Source organism: Triturus cristatus, chromosome 6, assembly GCF_964204655.1.
Source record: "Triturus cristatus chromosome 6, aTriCri1.1, whole genome shotgun sequence".
In the NCBI taxonomy this organism is placed as follows: Eukaryota; Metazoa; Chordata; class Amphibia; order Caudata; family Salamandridae; genus Triturus; species Triturus cristatus.
The window spans coordinates 1,266,131,932-1,266,151,216 of record NC_140589.1 but is presented as its reverse complement, the minus strand read 5'-3'; the positions used below and the strand labels follow the sequence as shown (position 1 = coordinate 1,266,151,216).

General features: G+C 45.4%; 1 protein-coding gene across 1 annotated transcript in view; it reads left to right on the top strand.

Annotated features, from left to right (window-relative positions):
* Positions 1 to 19,285, top strand: part of NUP43 (nucleoporin 43) — a 203,009-nt gene that overhangs the window by 169,743 nt on the left and 13,981 nt on the right. The window contains exon 7 of the mRNA XM_085612218.1: positions 6,167 to 6,289. Coding sequence (XP_085468344.1) covers positions 6,167 to 6,289 — 123 coding nt within the window. The remainder of the gene's footprint in view (positions 1 to 6,166; positions 6,290 to 19,285) is intronic.

The window sequence follows — 19,285 nt, the reverse complement described above, 5'->3', positions numbered from 1 at the left end:
TGGGATCCCTACAGACTCAAGGACGGTGGTCAAGCAGCGAAAGGTTGTACCACATCAACATGCTAGAACTCAGGGCAGTCCACTTAGCCCTCAAAGCATTCCTGCCAGCTATCAGGACGAGTCCCATTCTAGTACAAACGGACAATACCACCACAATGTACTACCTGAATAAACAGGGGGGTACTCGATCCAGGACGCTCTCGCTGGAGGCTCAGTCCCTGTGGCACTGGACCCTAGCAAGAAACATTTCAATAAAGGCGGTGCACCTGCCAGGAGAGCTCAACGTAAAAGCGGACTTGCTCAGTCGTCATTTTCAAGATCCAGATGACTGGGTACTCAACGACGAGGTACTAGAGGGCATCTTCAAGGAGTGGGGACGTCCGCAAATAGATCTCTTCGCGGACTAACACAACGCGAAATGCCGAGGCTTCGCCTCAAGATACCATCGACCAGGATCCATAGGGAATGCCCTTTTGATCGATTGGTCAATGACATTTGTGTACGCCTTTCCGCCACTCCCGCTGATCCCCAAGGTGGTGACCAAGCTGCAACACTCGTCTGCCAAGATGATCCTTATAGCACCGGACTGGCCGAGGCAGTGGTGGTACACGATCTCCTCCACATGTCGATCCGACCTCACAAGCGCCTGCCGTGCAGACCGGACTTGTTAACCAAGATGCAGGGGAAGATTTACCATCCCAGTCTTCCCTCGCTGAGCTTAACAGCATGGCTCCTGAAGTCCTCCAGTATGGCCATTTAAACTTTCCTCAGGAGTGTATGACCATACTGAAGGAGGCTAGGAGGCCTTCTACAAGACACTCTTATTTCTGTAAGTGGAAGAGGTTTTGTGTATGGTGTATGCAACATCAGTATAACCCTACAAAATGTCAGGAGGAAGTGATTTTGCCTTATCTCCTTCACTTAGCCAGACTGGGGTTGAAATTTTCTTCCATTAAGGTTCACCTAGCTGCCATTACAGCATATAGGTGCTCCCCTTCGCAGCAGTCATTCTTCAAGCTGCAGGTGGTTATGGATTTTTTGCAGGGGCTCAAAAAGGTTTACCCCCCCAGTAAGGCCTCCCTCGCCTTCTTGGGAGCTGAACCTGGTTCTATCAACTTATGAGTTCACCTTTCGAGCCCATACATAAAGCTACTTTGCAGCACCTTACGTGGAAAACAGCTTTTTTGATAGCTATCACTTCAGCACGTAGGGTGAGCGAAATACAGGCCCTCTGTTCTAAAGAGCCCTATACTATTTTTCATCTGAACAGGGTAGTGATTAGAACTCATCCATCTTTTTTACCGAAGGTGGTGTCAGATTTACATGTTAACCAGACTATCTCCTTACCTACCTTTTTTTTCCCAACCCCTCATCGCCAGCTGAGAGGGCGTTGCACTCTTTAGATGTCAAGCGCGTTCTAAAGTTCTACCTAGATAGGACTAAGGCTGTCAGGAAGGCTGACCACTTATTTGTTAACTATGGTGCTGTCCGCACAGGTTTTGCTGCATCTAAGCGTTCCATTGCTAGGTGGATTGTGTCAGCCATAAAATTGGCTTATCAGCTAGCGCAGAAGCCACTGGCCGCTCGGCCTAAAGCGCACTCCACAAGAGGGAAGGCGGCTACTGCTGCTTTTCTCAATAATGTCCCACTCTCCGAGATCTGCAAGGCAGCCACTTAGAGATCTGTCCACACATTTACGAGACATTGTCTGGATTCAGACACCAGAGCAGACACTCAAGTAGGGCAAGCCTCCTTGAGGAATCTGTTCAAGAACTGAATTTGTCAATGGTTTGTTTCTCCATGTATAGTGCAGTTCTCAGTTGCCTGCAGGTGAAAGGTGGGCTTGCTATTCTATTCAGTGCTTATGACTATTGATGAGGATCCCCTGGAAGAGAAGGATAAGTTACTTACCTGTAATCCTAGTTCTCTTCCAGGGGTATCCTCATCAAAGTCATAAGCAACCCACCCGCCTCCCCAGGCAATTCTGAGTTTTGTATTATTTAACATGGAGGAAATATATCTTTGTATGTAGGACTACAGTCCCGCAAAGAGCAACTGACCCAACTGTCACCCCTGAGGCATGATGGGATATTGGAGTCAGGGCTGCCTTAAAGGCACAGTGCCAGTTTTTACCTGTACAAAGCTTTTCAGTCTCTATGGTATTGTATTGCAATGCAGCCTGCAGGCTAACAATGTTTGGTTCTGTGTTTTACACAGTGCTCTTTTTTTCCTTTGTTATGAGTGTGTTACCTCATTTTAAAAAAAAAAAAAGAGAGATTTGGGTGTATTTTTATACCTATGATGCATTATTGGATAATTGTATATACATTGTTTAGCCTTCAATGGGGGCTGCGTTTGCTTGGAATAATTATATATGTGTATACATATACAGAGCTGTGTATATATATATATATATATATATATATGGTCTTCATATATAATTTTTGTTATTTCCTGGGTCCCCGCACATGGGCGGGAATATTCAGTGCTTATGACTTTGATGAGGATACCCCTGGAAGAGAACTAGGATTACAGGTAAGTAACTTATCCGTTTGCTCAATATCAGGGCCAGTACGAGAGTCTTACGAAAGGAGTCCGGGAGATGGGGGAGGGCTCTTCTCAGGAGGCCCAGCGCCTGGAAACATGCACTGACTGTGTGGGAAACATGATCTTTCACTGTCAGAGCTTGGTCGAGACGTACCCCTAAGTGTTTTTGCTGTGGTTTTTGGGGCGGGAGCAGTACCCAATTTATTGGGCCACCAAGTGGGTGTCCACAGAAGGGGAGCTTCTCCGAAGATGATAATTTCCGTTTTGCTGGCATTCAGTTGCAGAAAGTTGCTGCTCATCCACTGGGAGATGGCCAGCATGCCAGAGGAAAAGGAGGCTGGGCTGTCTGAGATGACTTATCGAAGGAAAAGATGAGTTGGGTGTCATCCGCATAAGATATTTGGACGAACCCGTGGTGTCTCAGTAGTGTGGCCAAGGGGGCCACGTAGATGTTGAACAAGGTAGGGCTCAAACATGAGCCCTGTGGCACACCCTTGATCAGTTGGCAACTATGGCAACGCTCTTCACGCCAGCATTTCCACCCAGCTCCTCAGAAGACTTCAGACCATACAGTATGCGACAGCAGGACTCATCCTGGACCTCCTTAAACACAACAACGCCCCAACCTCCGAAACCTTCACTGGCTTCCCATCCAGAAGAGCTGCAAGTTCAACATTTTCACGCACGCCTACAAAGCTCTACACGATCAAGGACCATCCTAAAGCAGCTATCGACTGAACTTCCCCACTTACACGCAAGACACCTGCGCTCCTCACTGGCCTGTGCTTCGCAGCCGCAGGGGGAGGGGCGCTCGTTCTCCTACATCACTACCAAAACCTGGATTGACCTGCCCCTCCACTGCCAAACACTTCCCGACCTGGCGGATTTCAGAAAGAAACCCAAGCCTTGGCTTTTCGGCGGAGACATGGTACCCTTAGCTCCCAGATACCCCTGGGGGTGACAGTGCTGCGTTATACAAATGCTGATTGATTGAATGTGAGCTTTGAACTAAAACTATTGGTTCATGTTTTATTAGCCCTCTCCTTTCTTGTTACTCAGAAAATATCAAGTGTCAAATTGCTTATTGTTTCCAACTTACCCTAATGTTACATTTTGTAAAAAATGTTGTGCTCACATCCTCACTAGCATCATGAAATATGCAAGGCATGCAGTCTGACTGCTTTCATGGGGGACTGGCAGGCATGGACTACTGGCCCTAAACTGTGGTGGTTGGGGCACTATCCACCCTACTGTGCCTCCAAAAACTGGGGCATGCACACCCTTTCCCAAATTGACTAGGGGGAGAGAGTGAGCAATCAAAGTCTTCTCCAGGAGGTAGTGTGTGGACAAGAGACTCTGAACTGTACAGTCAAAGTACTTTACTATCACCACAGTACAAACTACTGCATATAGATATAAGGTACCACTACAAGTTTAAACTATCTCCCCTATTTCAAAGTAGTATGCGCTCCAGGGTGGCTGGAGAGGTGATCAGCCCACAAGTACAGTTTAGGCAAGACTGGGCACCGGTGCATGTTTAACAATGCTGCCACTGCGTTCTCAACCTGTAGGTCAGTTCAAACAGTTCTTAGCCCAAAGAATCTCACGGATAAGGACCACTTTCTGTTGCGGTTTAACTTCATTTGTGCTATCGTCTCGGTCTATTGAGGCCGGTTTCCACATTAACCTATTGAGCAGAAACGAGGCTTGGCTGGCACTGGAGAGTGTGCGTGTCTGCTTACACCAACAGCATCTTTGGCATCGCTCAACCGCAGCGGTGGCCTCACACTTTTCACTTGGGCCACTGAAGGTCAGGTCAGACGGTGGTTGCTTGTCTGCAGCAGCTGCAGCCTCCACAATGATGTAGATACCCTGCTTTGGTTATGATGGCTCCTTTGAATTTGCACCTCACTTCGGCAGCTGCAGCAACAGTTCTTCGTGCTCCTGAGGAATCGGACCGGATGTTGCGTGCGGCAAAGTTTTTTATCTTCAGTTTACCACAAGGACCATGCTTCTAGGCAGACCCAGAGCTTCTCCAGCAAGTTGTGCTGACCATCTGATGTGCCGTGCGTCTGCGAGTCATACAGACCCCAGCCCTGGTCTCACATCAGCTCTTTGAGTACTCTGATGAGAAATCCCTTGTTCATGAAGAACTTGAATAAGGAACAAAGTAATGGTGGGTTTGGTTCTGCTTTCAGATTTCTTTTCCAGACAAAGATCTTTGACTTCAGGTTGTGGAACCTAGTTAGCTCCCTTTTTGATGTGAGTGTTTGGCTGCAGTGCAGATCCAGCCTTTGAGCAGGGGATCGCTCTCACAGCATGGAGTGATGATTCTGGTTCCAAGCAGGAGTGTCCAAAGTATTGGCACAATGAAGTCTGAAGACTCTACTACTGACTTTCAGCAGCCTTACCGGAGAGACAGTCATGGAAATACAAAAGGGATGGTCCGGCCTAGAAACGTCCTCACCTTTATCAAAATATGCTAGCCCATCCCATCAATCCACTAAATGCTAGCGCTCAGGAAAATCTAATCTGTAATCCATTTTGAAATGGTCCTTCTACAACTTCTAAGGGTGGGCCTGTCTCTGTCCTCCCTCACTTGAGTGAGTCACCACCCTCAAACTGCAGGAATGTAAACCATATAATTCCACTGTCTAACTGAAGGTATATTCATCCTCCATCTTGTGCCTTGATCCAGAACGGATCCCATTGGTCCCAGTAAACATACTCACTTTGAACCAGTGTCTCAGTCAAGTATGTGACTCCCATACACTATGTATACACATTCTCTACACACACACACGCTCTTGCTCACTCTCACTCACTGAATGTCAGTGCAGTGTTGTGGATGCCACATTGAGGCAGAAGCTTTACCTTAGTGGGGCTGGTGGCACATTCCCTTCAGACGAAGGCAAAAGGTACAGGCTGGAGTTGTCATAAAAACTGTGATTCTGCTACCACCGCTTCTTGTTAACATCCCTGAATAAGGACTAAGGACATTAGTCCTATGTCGACAAAAGAGGGCATGTATGGTATGCCCTTCCAGTTCATAAAGGTATTAGGATCTTGACATTACTAGGGCAGGCCTAGGCTGCAGTGCACAGGCTAGATCACTATCTAGGTTGGGCCTGTAAAAAGTTAGAATACTACTTTAAAATACAGCTAGGTCACTCTGGGCAACGGTATATTCCTGTATACCATGCAGGGGACATTACTGTACCTGCTAATGCTCAACTATTTTTAAGTAGTCCCAAACAGTCCACATATCTCTAGCGCCGTTGAATTTATTTGGTTTGGCTATATAAAAAATAATCTACACAAAGGGGTCTTTCATGCAAACTTTAGCTTTCTTACTAGTGAGTTGAGTGGTACTGTAACATGCAAGCTATTTAGTGTTATGGGTGAAATTAACTTGATATGGCTGGGACAGATCTCTGTCTCTGCTGGTATCCCTTCTTGTGCAAGCCTACTATTCCACAGGCTTGCAAATGTACTAACAGTGAAAATAACTTAACCTGATGTGATATATAATAATTATTAAACAATGCAACAATTGATTGTGCTCTTTTAATGTAAATATATATTTTAATGTAAATATGTATTTTATCATTTTACATAGTGTGGGAAGTCCATTTCCATCCTTCGAATCCCAATCATCTCTTCACCTGTTCTGAAGATGGATCACTTTGGCACTGGGATGCATCTAGTGATGTATCTGAAAAACCATCTTTCCTACAAACAGGTATGTTACGAGGCTTATTGTTACTCAAGAAAGCAGTCTTGCTACAAAAGGTGGTTATTTTGATCACCCAACTAAACAGCATTCGTATTTTATTTCAAACATAAGCCTACATGCATAGTCAAATGAAAGCACAACATTTACATAATTTTGACTTGAAGTCTTCAGAGTGCTGCAATATTTGAGTTTTGCACCTGTTGTGATTTTCATTATGTCCGGTATGACATTAATTCCCAAAAATTACCATTGAAGCAGACTTGAACTCTTATGCTACATAGTAAAGCTGGGGTAAATGTGAATGGCGGTAATGAAAATATGTGCACGTCCATCTGGAATCTGTTTCACAAAATATTTTACTTTGAGTGTACAAAAAGTAAAAAGAAAGGCAATCATAAGCTGTAAAACTGTACAATGATCTGAAAACTTCTGGAAAGATCAGAGAGGGGTCATGTAGAGATTTAAAAAATGCCAGGTGTCCTTGTAAAAACCTATGGGATTCCTCATGTTAACAGTGAGTTAATTTCACCTTTTGAGAAAGAGCTAAGGAAGTTCTAAACCATTTGATACGAAATGCTTCCTGTAAAAATGTGAGTTATTAGTTGAAGTGTGGGACTACCCACGTCAAGTAATAATAAAAATCATTGTCAAGCTGAATCTTAAAAGCCACTAAATCAACCTGAACACATTCCCCTGATGGCTATGGGCAGAGCAGACAGGCTTAACATGGGGCCAAAAAAGCACAAATTGGCAATGATGATCAATGACTGCGATACTCTGGGATCCAGGTGCAGTTTGAGGCTGACCACGATGGAGCGCAGGTCTGATACACCAGCCAAGGTCATCGTGGTCAAAGATTTTACCTTCTAACTGAGTCCTTTTAACTCCCAGTCTACACAGAGAGTACACCTCCAAAGCTGCTCGGGAGAGGCACGTAGAGGCACGTAGAGACTCGCAGGGTGTCTGGCAGACGCCCACAGCAAGGTCCAGTCCAGGTTTTTTTGCCACTGGTCAGTTGCAGGAAAGGCCTCTTGTAGCTTGTTGTATCCCTGGAGCTTGAACAGGTAGGCATAGACCATGAGCAATGATCCCAAATTTAGGTTGTTGGTACCACTTTGGGGGGGGGCGCTAGGTGTTCTCAAGTGATTTTTTTGCAAGGCATAGATGCCTAGAGATGGAAAATATGTGATCGCTTTGCATTTTGTTTGATAATTTTGGATTAGCAACCATAGGTGGAAAAAATTCATCGTTTTCATATTTTTGATAAATAACATCCAAATTCATCATTTTATGTGGAAAAATACATCTAGTTCTACTAGATTGGTTAAATTAAATATTTTAAAATAATTATGATTATTAATTTGAATAATAACATGGTCCTTAAAATAATAATAAAACTTCATTGTATTCCTCATATATTGATATAGATTATTTGCATAATTTTCACGTGCAATTTGAAATAGTAGTTGTTACATCTTACATAGGCAATGGATGTAATGAGTAAACAAACACAATGTTATCATTCACATTCGTCGTCATCTGAATAGGTTTCATCGTTCTGTGTCTGTTTGATTTTCACAGGCGGGAAGTCTGCACAGGTCTGTGCACTTGAGGTCATTTAGACAGCAGACACATGTGGGGAGTTAGCAGTTCCTAATGCAGTTGCAAACTAGTAGATCTCACACAACCTGAGGTGCAGCTGCCCCTCCATCCAGTCCACTACCAATTGAACTGCTCCCTCGTGTTTTTCCACCTTCCACCCTCTCCCAATTAGACTAGGTGTCTGTGATATTCAGAAGACATCTCTTGCTTATGACGGCTTGATAATTTGCACGTTCTGCATGTTTAGTCAGACAGTCCCTGCATGGTGGAATTTGAAGACGGTCTATCTCAACCTTCTTTGCACAGAATAGGTGATATCTCAAGTCATTCATGTGATGAACCCGAAGATTTGGGTGCATACAGCAAAAACAAGAATTACTTCAATTCGTCTATTTCTTCCGAGAGATCCCACTAGTCTCCAAGCTATGAAAATGTTTCCTGTGTATATCTTTTAGGAGACAGGATATTGAATGCCCATAATTTTCCATTTCCCGCATATGCACTTACTGTCTGACATCCGGTAAACGTACAGAGTTGAAGCTATTTTCCCAATGTCAAGGACTCTCATGCATATTTCAGTACCACATTTCTGAAAACAATTTAGCCATGATTCTTTCATGGAATGCCAAACACATAGTAAACACATCGGTCTCATTTGAGCACATCATTACTGCCTCATAACCCTCATTAGCAGCGAATGCAACAAGAAACAACCATCTGCTTTTTTTTGTGCACTGTTGAGATCGAGCACTTCGTGGCTTGTAGCATTTATCTTCACAATTCGCATACAGTGTTTTTATTCTCAAGTTTACAAAATACTCTGGTATCCTCCATTCATTTACAAGAAATGCGATCTGGAAGTGCAGGTGTTCGGCGGTGCTGAGGGTGTCGGCGGTGCTGGTCGAGACTCAGTGTTCCTCTGGACGATGGCGATTCCTCCTCCTGTTCCGTTGGTGCGGTCTCTGTGGGTGATCTTGTAGCAGTCGGGGATGGCTATGGTGATATCAGGTGCCGAGGAGGTGTTCATCCAGGTCTCAGTCAGTAAGGCGAAGTCTGGGTCGGTAGAGTAGGTCCCGGAGTTCGACGGCGTGTTAGCGGGCGGAATGGGTGTTGAGCAAAATGCATCTGAGGTGGTTGCGTCTTTTCTCGGTGGGTGGATTGGCGGATCGGATGCTGGTGAAGCTGCAGTTCTGGCAAGACAAGGGTCCTTGTGTGCGTTTCGGGGCGGCCAGGAAGCAGGTGTGTGATCGTCGGGTGTTGAGTGCGTGGAAGGTAGCGAGGTCCGGCGTCGTGGCGTTGGCGGGGGCCAAGGGGTCTGGCACTGGGCGCAGACGGGTGCAGACGGGCTTGTCTTAGGCTGCCATATAAGGAGAGGTGGGAGGGAGGAGCAGCTGGGAGGCGGGAGTGGGGCGGCAAATGGGCGACCAGGGGGGCGGGGACGCAGCGGCGGGAACAGGGGCACGGGGGAAAACTAAGGAAAGCACAAGGCAGCAAAACAACACAACCAAAATAGACAAGGCAGCAATACAGAATTAGACAAGGGAGCAAAATACGGCAGTACCGGACTACTGAGGCCGAGGGGCCTTGAACCTGTGGCTGCGGCGGTGAGAGGCAGCAGAGGCACACAGACTCACTGGTGGAGCTGTGCAGCGAGGGGGAGCGACCTGCCTGAAGACAGGGTCAAGGGTCGCTCTCCTCACTGCGCAGCGGCCGCCATATAAGGGGAGGTGGGAGGGAGGAGCAGCTGCGAGGCGGGAGTGGGGCAGCGAATGGGCGACCAGGGGGGCGGGGACGCAGCGGCGGGAACGGGAGCACAGAGGAAAACACGGGGGAAAACTAAGGAAAGTACAAGGTAGCAAAACACAACCAAAATAGACAAGGCAACAATACAGAATTAGACAAAGGAGCAAAATAAAACAAACAGAGCAAAATGCGGCAGTAGCACACTACCGAGACAGAGGGGCCTTGAACCTGTGGCAGCGGCAGTGACAGGCAGCCGAGGCGCACAGACTCACTGGTGGAGCTGTGCGGCGAGAGGGAGCGACCTGCCTGAAGACAAGGTCAAGATCAGGCCAAATGCTTGTTTTTCTCAGCCCCCGCTTGATGCATCACCCTCAAACTTTACAGGAAGGAGCGGAGTCAGAAACATTTATTTTATTTGTATTTATTTGTTTACGTTTATTGAAGATTATTAAACTGTACCAAAGTTATTACCAAACCACAAAATGCTTTTCCTGTGGTCCTAACTATAAATACCCAGTGGCTATATATGTTTTACTTACCTTATTACACTTTCCATGTGTGGTAAAGTCATGCTTGTTAAAGGCTGCATGGAAAAGATATTTGTTGTAATGTCAGACTTTTGGTGCCTATAGATCCCTTTAAACCTGTTCTGGGACCATTACCCACTCCAGCAGACTCTCACTCCAGCCCCTGTCCTACGCTAGCCCACCCCTTGCCAGTGCTGATGTTGCCAGTTTTGAAATTAGATCTAATTCTGATGTCCAACCGTGAACTGACTTTGGCCTGATCTTGACCAGTGTTGCACCACAAAATCACTACAACACAACCACTTGTTTGATGGTGATGGAGTTGACAATGGTGATCTTCTCTTTCATTATAATAACACTGTCTGTATGGATTTACAAGAGGCCGATGGTCACTCTAGATACCTCCTCTGATATGAGAGATTAGGTTCAACATTTGGACCACTTAACGAAAAGTGTGTCATTTGCAGTTATGGCCTGCTTGGCAACTAATAATAATAAATGAGTTTTGTTAAGCGCACAGCTACCCCAAAAGGGGTGTCCCGGCGCTGAAGTAGACCAGGGCAAGTCAAGAGGCGAAGATCTAGGCGGAGCGACTAAACAACTAGGTTTTTAAAGACCTGCGGAACTCCAAATCAGACTGTATCAAGCGGAGCTCAAGCGGTAGATTATTCCAGTATTGAGTAGCTCCCACTTCAAAGGATTTGCCTCTCATTCTATATTTTACAAAACGAGGGATGACAAGTAGATGCTTATTATTTGAGCGGAGAGATCTGGTTTGATGATAGAGATGAAGTCTTTATTAAATATAATGGGCCTTTACCTATACTGACTCGGTAGGCTAAGGTCAAAGCCTTGAATTTGATACGTTTGGCAATGGATAACCAATGAAGTTGTCGCAGATATGGAGTAATGTGAGGACGCAGAGGAGCCCCGCAAATCAGCCGAGCTGCCGCATTTTGAACTGCCTGCAGTCTACGCATCAGACCCAGTGAAAGACCCAGGTACAGCCCATTGGCATAATCCAAATTGGATGTTATCAATGCATGAACCACCGTTTTACGAGTAGTATTGTGGAGAGGGTTAATACATTTTTTAATGATTTTAATTTTGCCGAAACAAGCGGCCGCCACCGTTTGAACCTGTGTAGACAAGGACATATGCTTGTCCCATCTAACACCTAGGTTCTTAATTGAGTCCTTGGGAAGGGGAGCAGAGCCCAATTCATCCGGCCACCACTGACTCGAAGAGAGGGTACAGGGTTGATTAAAAAAAAACAAGCTCTCAGTCTTGTCAGCATTGAGTTTTAAAAAATTCTGATCCTTCTAGCTCGCAATACTTTTCAAACAGTCTTTTAATGGATCGAAAGTGGCGGTGTGAACATCCCGAAAGGTAAACAAAAGCTGGGTATCATCTGCATAGGATATCATTTTGATCCCAGTATTTGCAGTCATTTCCGCCAGTGGGGTCAAACAGACATTAAAAAGAAGCGGGCTCAGGGCAGAACCCTGAGGCACACCCCACTTAAAGGGTTTAATAGGAGAGGTGAAAGGATGCGTCTGAACTTGTAGTTTACGATCAGATAAAAAAGATGATATCCACTTCAACACAACACCCTGGATGCCAATATCTCTAAGCCGATTCAGAAGAATAGGATGGGAGACGGTGTCAAATGCTGCAGATAGATCTAGCAGCACCAACACCGCCCAGCGTATTGCATCAGCCATCTCAATCAATGCTGTTTCTGTGCTATAGCCGGGACGGAAGCCAGATTGCGAGTCATGAAGGAGACTATTAGTCTCAACATAGCCAGCCAATTGTTGATAAACCAGTTTCTCCAAGACCTTAGCCGGAGTAGGAAGCAACGAGATGGGTCTATAGTTACTGGTAATTTCGGGATCTGCATTTGCTTTTTTTAGAATAGGTAGAAGAAAAGCATGCTTCCAGACTGCAGGATAGATGCCCTGTCTAAGTGAAGAATTCCAAATATCATTCAAATAAGGATTAAGAAGTTCTGCTAAAGCGCTATATTGTTTAGCTGGCCATGGATCACTCGGCGAGCCAGATTTACACTTCTGCAGTTCAAGAAGAGACGCATCAATGGAAACCTCAGCAAATTCTGATAGGACAGAAGGGGGTAGATCTCGAATCGTGATCCCCAGGTAGCAGGGGCGTCTCCCGATGTTCAGGGAAGGAGGCATAGATCAAAGCTATTTTTTCCTCAAAAAACTCAGACTATGACAAATCTTCTGTGATGGGGGATGAGTGAGGGAAAGAGCTGACGGATCAGTAAAAGATTTCACTATTTTAAAAATTTCTCTGAGTTTTTAGCGCTGTGAATGCGATTGGCAAGAAAGTCTTTTATGTCCAATAAGAAGTTTACGATACTCTTTTTGAGTGCTGCACGATAATCTGCTTTACTAGCCGTGGAATAACTAAGTCTCCAGCTGCGCTCTAATCTTTTGCATTCCGATTTCTTGGATCTGAGCTCCTCTGAGAACCAGGGAGCGGAAGGAAGAAATATGTGTGACTTTATTGCTTTCAAAGGAGCAAGAAAATCAAGTGCATCAACTATCCACTTATTTAGGTTTAAAATGCTATTTTCAAGATCCGTGGAAGGGCAGGGCTTAGAATTCATGAGCTGTTGAATTAGATGATTTGGAGAGGCTGTTCTCCAGTTTCTGCTATACTCTTTAGGAATCGTAGTGATTCTTCCAATGCCAGTCATCTGAAATGAAAAAGGATCAAGTAATGATCTGACCGAGGTACAGGCAATGGAGAGTCAACAGTAATCCCAGAAAAATTAGTAAAAATCAAATTCAGAATGTGGCCAGCCTTGTGAGTTGTATGGGATACATGTTGTAATAAATTACAACCAGCTAGTGTGGAAATGAAGTTGGAGCTATAGGGGCAGAGGAGATTATCCACATGTAAATTCATGTCCCCAAGCACCATAAAGTTAGAATGGCGTATACTGGCTTGAGAGATGTAGTCAGCTAAAATAGGAATTTGATTGAGACTGGCATTAGGAGGTCTATAGAGGAACAAGCCAGAACAAGATAAGGAAGCTGAAAGTTTAATACAGAAAGAGAGGCCTTCAATGGAGTCCAGCTGATCAAGATTTCTAGCTACCAACTACCAATTCGTTTTGTAGATGATGGCTACTCTCCCACCCAATTTCCCTTTTTGTCTATTGGCGCAAATTATGCCATAGTTGTCTGGAATGGCTAAAATCAGCTTAGGATTGGTATCCTCCCGCAGCCATGTCTCTGTCAAAAATAGCAGATCCCAATTGTTATCATTTATAGATAGGAAAATATCCAGAGCATGCTTTGTTAATGATCTACAATTTATCAGCCCGGCTTTTAATTTCACCGTCACAGGAGCAGGAAAAAGGTCCTGAGAGCTAGAGGTATTAGTGGCATAAATCGAAAATCCACAAACCGAGCAAGGATTTACCTGCCAAGGATCCTGTAATGTCAGGCAGGACAAATGAGGGCAGGAGGGGGGTCGATACGCCATCAGCTCTAAGCTGCTGTATACATATCTTCGATTGCTGGAAAAAAGGGCAGCATTTCTGGCCCTGGCCTCCGTCCGGCCGAGGACGAGCGCAGGCGGGCTTGCCTTAGGCGCGCGCCCGCTGCGCGTCCGGGCTTCGTGCATTAAGTACGCTGAAGTGCGGAAACACTAGAGCGCCAACTTCCAAAATGGCGTCCCTGCAATCGACTATGAAATCGGCTATACCCCTTGCAATTGGCAGGCAATAACAAGTAAAAAGAATTCTAATGAGAGCTTCCTACAACTTTTAAAAACAGGTCTGCAACCAACCAACCAGTGTGCAAATGAGCAAAGGTAGCAGCAAGGAGAATGCGTGTGCTTCTTAATATTTTTTGTATGCGGTCCAAAGAATGTCAATGTGCAAATGGGCATGGATAGCAGCAGGAATAAGAGCAAAGCGCAATTAACAAGCCCCCAGTCCACTGCGCGTCCGGGCAGCGTGCATTAAGTACGCTGAAGTGCGGAAACACTAGAGCGCCAACTTTCAAAATGGCGTCCCTGCAATCGACTAGGAAGTTGGCTATACCCCTCGCAATTGGCAGGCAATAACAAGTAAGTAAAAAGAAATCTAATGAAAGTTTCCTGCAACTTTTAAAAACCGGTCTGCAATCAACCAGTGTGCAAATGAGCAAAGGGAGCGGCAAGGAGAATGCGTGTGCTTCTTAAAAATTTTTAAATGCGGGTATGCGGTCCAAAGAATGTCAATGTGCAAATAGGTAAGGATAGCAGCATTAATAAGAGCAAAGCTCAATTAACAAGCCCCCAGTCCCTGGTGAGGTAATGAATGTACTATTTCCCTCTGTTGTGACCAAAACTAATGTTCTCACAAATTCTACAGCCAGGGCCTGCCACATCTGAGCTCTTGCTCCCTTTCAACGTGACCCTCGTGGGTGCTTTGATAGGAACTAGGTCAACACCATGTTCCTGCCCACCTGTGACTTGCCAAATGGCAAGAAACAACCCGAATCTCGACCCTGTCTTTTTTTCACTAAGCATTCTGCTCCAGTGAGTGTAGTGGTCCAGGCATCTACCAGCGACATTAACCTCAATTCTTTCCCTACGACTACTACAGATTGTAGATCTAAGAGAATGAAGATTGTGGTTTTTGGAAACAATTAATCTTTCTTCTGCCAGCCTGGTCCTCAGATCAGTCAATGCAGTAGGTTTGCTGGGCCGCTATAGGCATGCCCTTTTGGACTTAGCCAATGAAATCTTGCTAGCGGTCCCAGAAGACATTAGGGCCTCTCTGGCTCAGATGATCTATGATGGACAGGATGCAGCCAAGTGATTTGTGCAGATTAGTTTTTTCAAAGTTAGAATTGTTGTGAATTTGTTTTGCAGGCTTCCCCTGAGATGTTCTTTTCAAATGAGGCTCCGTCCTCTTCAAAACATGGACATACAGTGGCTGGAAATATGAAATGCATTTGCACACATCCCAGACTGTAACACAAATATGATGGGTCTAATTGACCGATAATGTATTCAGCTTGTTTATTAAATTAGGTAACCTGCTATGGGTAGAACAGATGATTAATAATTACTGGAAGAAGTCTATTTGTAAAATATGTGCTAGATGGAGGGGTGACCAATGCAATGCTGTAAATTTACTTACCTAATCGTTACTAATGATAACTGCCAATAAAAATGTTTTTAAAAAGTATGTGATTTGTGCTGGTCTAGACACTATTGACTGTCTGGGGAAGGCAGTTGACACCAGCATTGTGCTCTGCTTCCACGCCTGGATGTGTTCCACAGGATGTTCTGGTAGTGTGCAAGCTTCTGTCATGGCTATGCCCTTTGATGGCTCACATCTCTGTTGAAAAAGCTGGTTCTGCCTGTGAGCGTTGTAAGGAGAGTAGACCTCCACCAAACATTTTCAGCATCAGTTTAAGAAATTTAGTTTTTTTTCAGGGGTTTAGCATTTACTAGGAGACCTAGTCCACCCAGTTCACCACAGCTGCAGCAACTGCATCTAAGCCACCTTAGCTTGCCCTTATCACACCCAGCCTGTGTAGGAGAATAGCATTCCGAGGATGGTGTTCCATCACTTTCAACAGATAGTACTACAGATCGTTCAGCACGTTTACGCCCAACCCTTTCTGTCTGCCCAACTACATTTTACCCCCCACATCTGATCTACTTTTGGATGAGCACCTTTCCATTTTGCTGCAGAAGGTGCAAGTGTTGCTCTCCAAGGGTGCTATCGAGAGAGGGGAGGGTTGTTGCTCTTTTATACTTGTCCTGAATAAAGACCAAGACCTCCAACTTGTATTGGAGTTCAAGTGCCTTCTTACAGAAGGACAAGTTCAGTAAGCTTATGTTGGTCCAGATCCTTGCCACTCTGGACCTACGAGACCGGATGCTGGCTTTGGAACTGCAGGATGCATTTTTCATATACTAGCTCTGTGGTCAGCCAGTAGGATTTCCAATTTGCAGTGCTCCCCTTTTGCTTCACCAGAAATTTATGACGGCATTCACAGAAAACGCTTAAAGGTTGGGGGATACCAGTCTTACTTTACTATTACGATTTGCTGTTAATGGCTGCCTCGCCACAGTCGGTCATGAATAGCCTTCATACGAAAGCGTACCACTTGGTATTTTTAAGGTTCGTGAGCAGAAGTTTCACTGGGCTCCTTCTCCAGAGGTTGCCATTCATTGGGGCTATCCTGGATATTGTGCTGTTCAAGGCCTTACCTCCAGCACAGTGAGTTCGGGACATTTGGGCTATGATCCTGATGTTTCAGCCTTGTTCGTGGATCTCGTGGGAAACGGTAGTCCATGCCCTTAACTCTAGGCTGGATTACGGCAATTTTCTGTACCTGGGCTCAAAACAAGCTTTAAAACAAAGACTTCAAGTGGTACAGAACGCAGCTGCCATATTATTGTGCCAGGTGCCAACATTTTCAGCAGTCACTAACTTTCTTTGTGGCCTTCATTGGCTGACGGCTGGGAATCGTATAAAATTCAAAGCCCTCTGCTACATGTTCAAAATCAAAACTGGAGTGGCCCCCATATACTTACAAAAGCTAGTACAGCATTACCAACCTCTGTGGCTTCTGCGCTCCACCCATCAGATGAGGTTATCAGTCCCGAAATTCAAACTCTCCTGCATGTGCGGCCAGTCCTTCTCTTATTTAGGACCTACCTTGTGGAAACTTTTTACTGGTCTCACTATGTGAGGAAACTGACTATGGCCTATTTCGGAAAAACTTGAAGTCTTGGTTCTTCAATTCTCAGACCCTTCTGCTAGTTCTCTGCTCTTCTATCTGGCCGGTGGCGGGAAATCCCCTCGGGTAGCTGTGTGCCTTACAAATCCAATTCAATAAGGTGAAAGGAGCTCTGAAGCTTCTGCAATGCGATTTGAAGTTCCAGTGGGCACAGCATTGTTGAAACCTGGCATATGTCATCCACTCGTCCAGTGGCAGGCCTCTCTCCCTTCCCCACTCAGTGCTGACGGTGGTGACTGACGTATCACTACGGAGTTGAGGTCATCAGGGCTAGGTGGAGATCATTGTTGAATGTGCTGTGTCAGAGGTGTTGCACTCTGTTCTCAGGGGGAAACCTGTCTACATATCAATCTGTAAGAGCAATGGGCCATTTGTCTGGCATTGAAGGTCTTGCGCCATCCTTGAAACAGACTGGTGCAGGTTCTCATGGACAAAACCATTGCCATGTGGTACTTCAACAAGCGGGGCATAGTGGAGTTCTGGGTCCTCTGCCAGGAAGCCCAGCGCCCTTGGAGCCGGTGGGAGCATCAGGACATTTCTCTAATCGTGCCCCACCTGGTGGGATCCTTGAATGCTAGAGCAAACTAGTTCAGTCAGTGGCATCTGGCAGATCACAAATCGTAGCTACATACCAAGGTGTCACAGTTGTAGTACTGACTAGATCTTTTCCACACGTCAAATGCACCAGGTTTTGCACGTTGGAGTTTCCATGAAGGGACTCACTAGGACAGTGGTTCTTAAACTGTGGTCTGGGGGACCATTGTGTGTTCGCAAAGCCTACTCCGTGTCCATGACATATTGGAAAATTGAACAATATTGTCAGATTAATAAAGTGTATATCAATTAAGAAGAACAATGTAAAATTTAACATTTTAAAACATTGTCAATGTGAAGGAATTTGGAATTTAAAGTCCAAAAATGTGGGTGGTGTCCTCGGATTGATTCATGGTAGAAATCAAAGTGCATTAAACCAAATATTGTGTGGACAATGGATGGCCTCACTTGAATTTAGGAAAGTCCCAACCTTCCCATTAATTTGTAATTGTTTTAAATGTTTGTGAATTCAATAAAATATGTAATAATTTGTGTATTTGTTTGATCAGTGCTTGTTTCAGTATTGTTTTGCAGTGCAAGCCATTAAAAATGCTTCGGCCACGTTCCCGCCTACCAGTAATGACTCATTTTTGGGGGGGGGGGGGGGGGGGTTTGGGGGGTTGGGGGGGCTGGGTTCCGGGGGTTGGGGGGGCTGGGTTCCAGTAATTCAGTGGGGGTTCCTGGGTTCCAGTAATGATTAGGTGGGGGTCCACAGAAGTCAAAAGGTTAAGAACCACTGCACTAGGAGATTTATTCCGTCTGGAATGGAACACAGGACTCCTGCACGCTTTCCCTCACCTGACCCTAGCTCTGAAAAAGGACCGGAACAACTTGGCCCATCCTAGTGGCCTGGGATTTGGCCAGGAGATTGTGATAACCGGAACTTCAGGTTATGAGTCTTTTATTCACCTGAATCAGCACAGCCTATAGGTCCGTGCATGGAGATTGAGCTGTTGCATGTATTTGTAAAGTGCACCATCAACTGCACACAATTGCTGTGGCAATTAACTGCATTTGATCTGCCACCTAAAGTCGATATCATTCTTGCAGCCAGGTGGCTTTTCACGAAGTACATTTACGCCAAGTACTGAGACAATTTGTGGCTAGCTGCAGAGTCCACAAGACTGTTCCCCTACAAGCCAAACTGTTCGTTCCCCTGTTCGTTATGTGTATTGGCCCCTGCAAAGCCTTATTGTAGGCAGTATTATAGGTGTTGGGAGGGAAACGTTCTCTGTACGGTAAAGGACATGTACCCCTGCCTGGAATGCCCACCTGTACCTTTGTCTGGATCCCTAATGCAGATTTGTAAAAAAATTTTAAATGTATTTTTAACAAAGGCGGACACTGATCATCCATGTGCACCATGACCTAGGCCTGTCTCTCGGTTTGGGGACTTGTTGGACCGGAAGGGGCTCCCAAAGTGCTACCCTCCTAGTTGGGGGAAGGCGACCGCCTTTACCAGGAGTTAGGCAGCATGAGCACGATGGTGACAGTATACCATGTAGTGATCAGTAGTAGTGAACAGGATCTTTTTACCTTGTGTCACTGGAGTGAGGCCTACAGACTCGCTAACTTTTTCAAACGTTCAGCTGCTGTGTGCCTACATCAGGTAGATTTAGAGTGCTGCATATTGCATGAGCAGTGACTCTGCATTAGTTGTGTGTGCTCCTGGGAAGGGTACAGTATAAGGATGGACCAGTACTTTGCAGAACATGTGTGGTTTGTACATGTGCGGTTTGTACATGTGCTGGGTG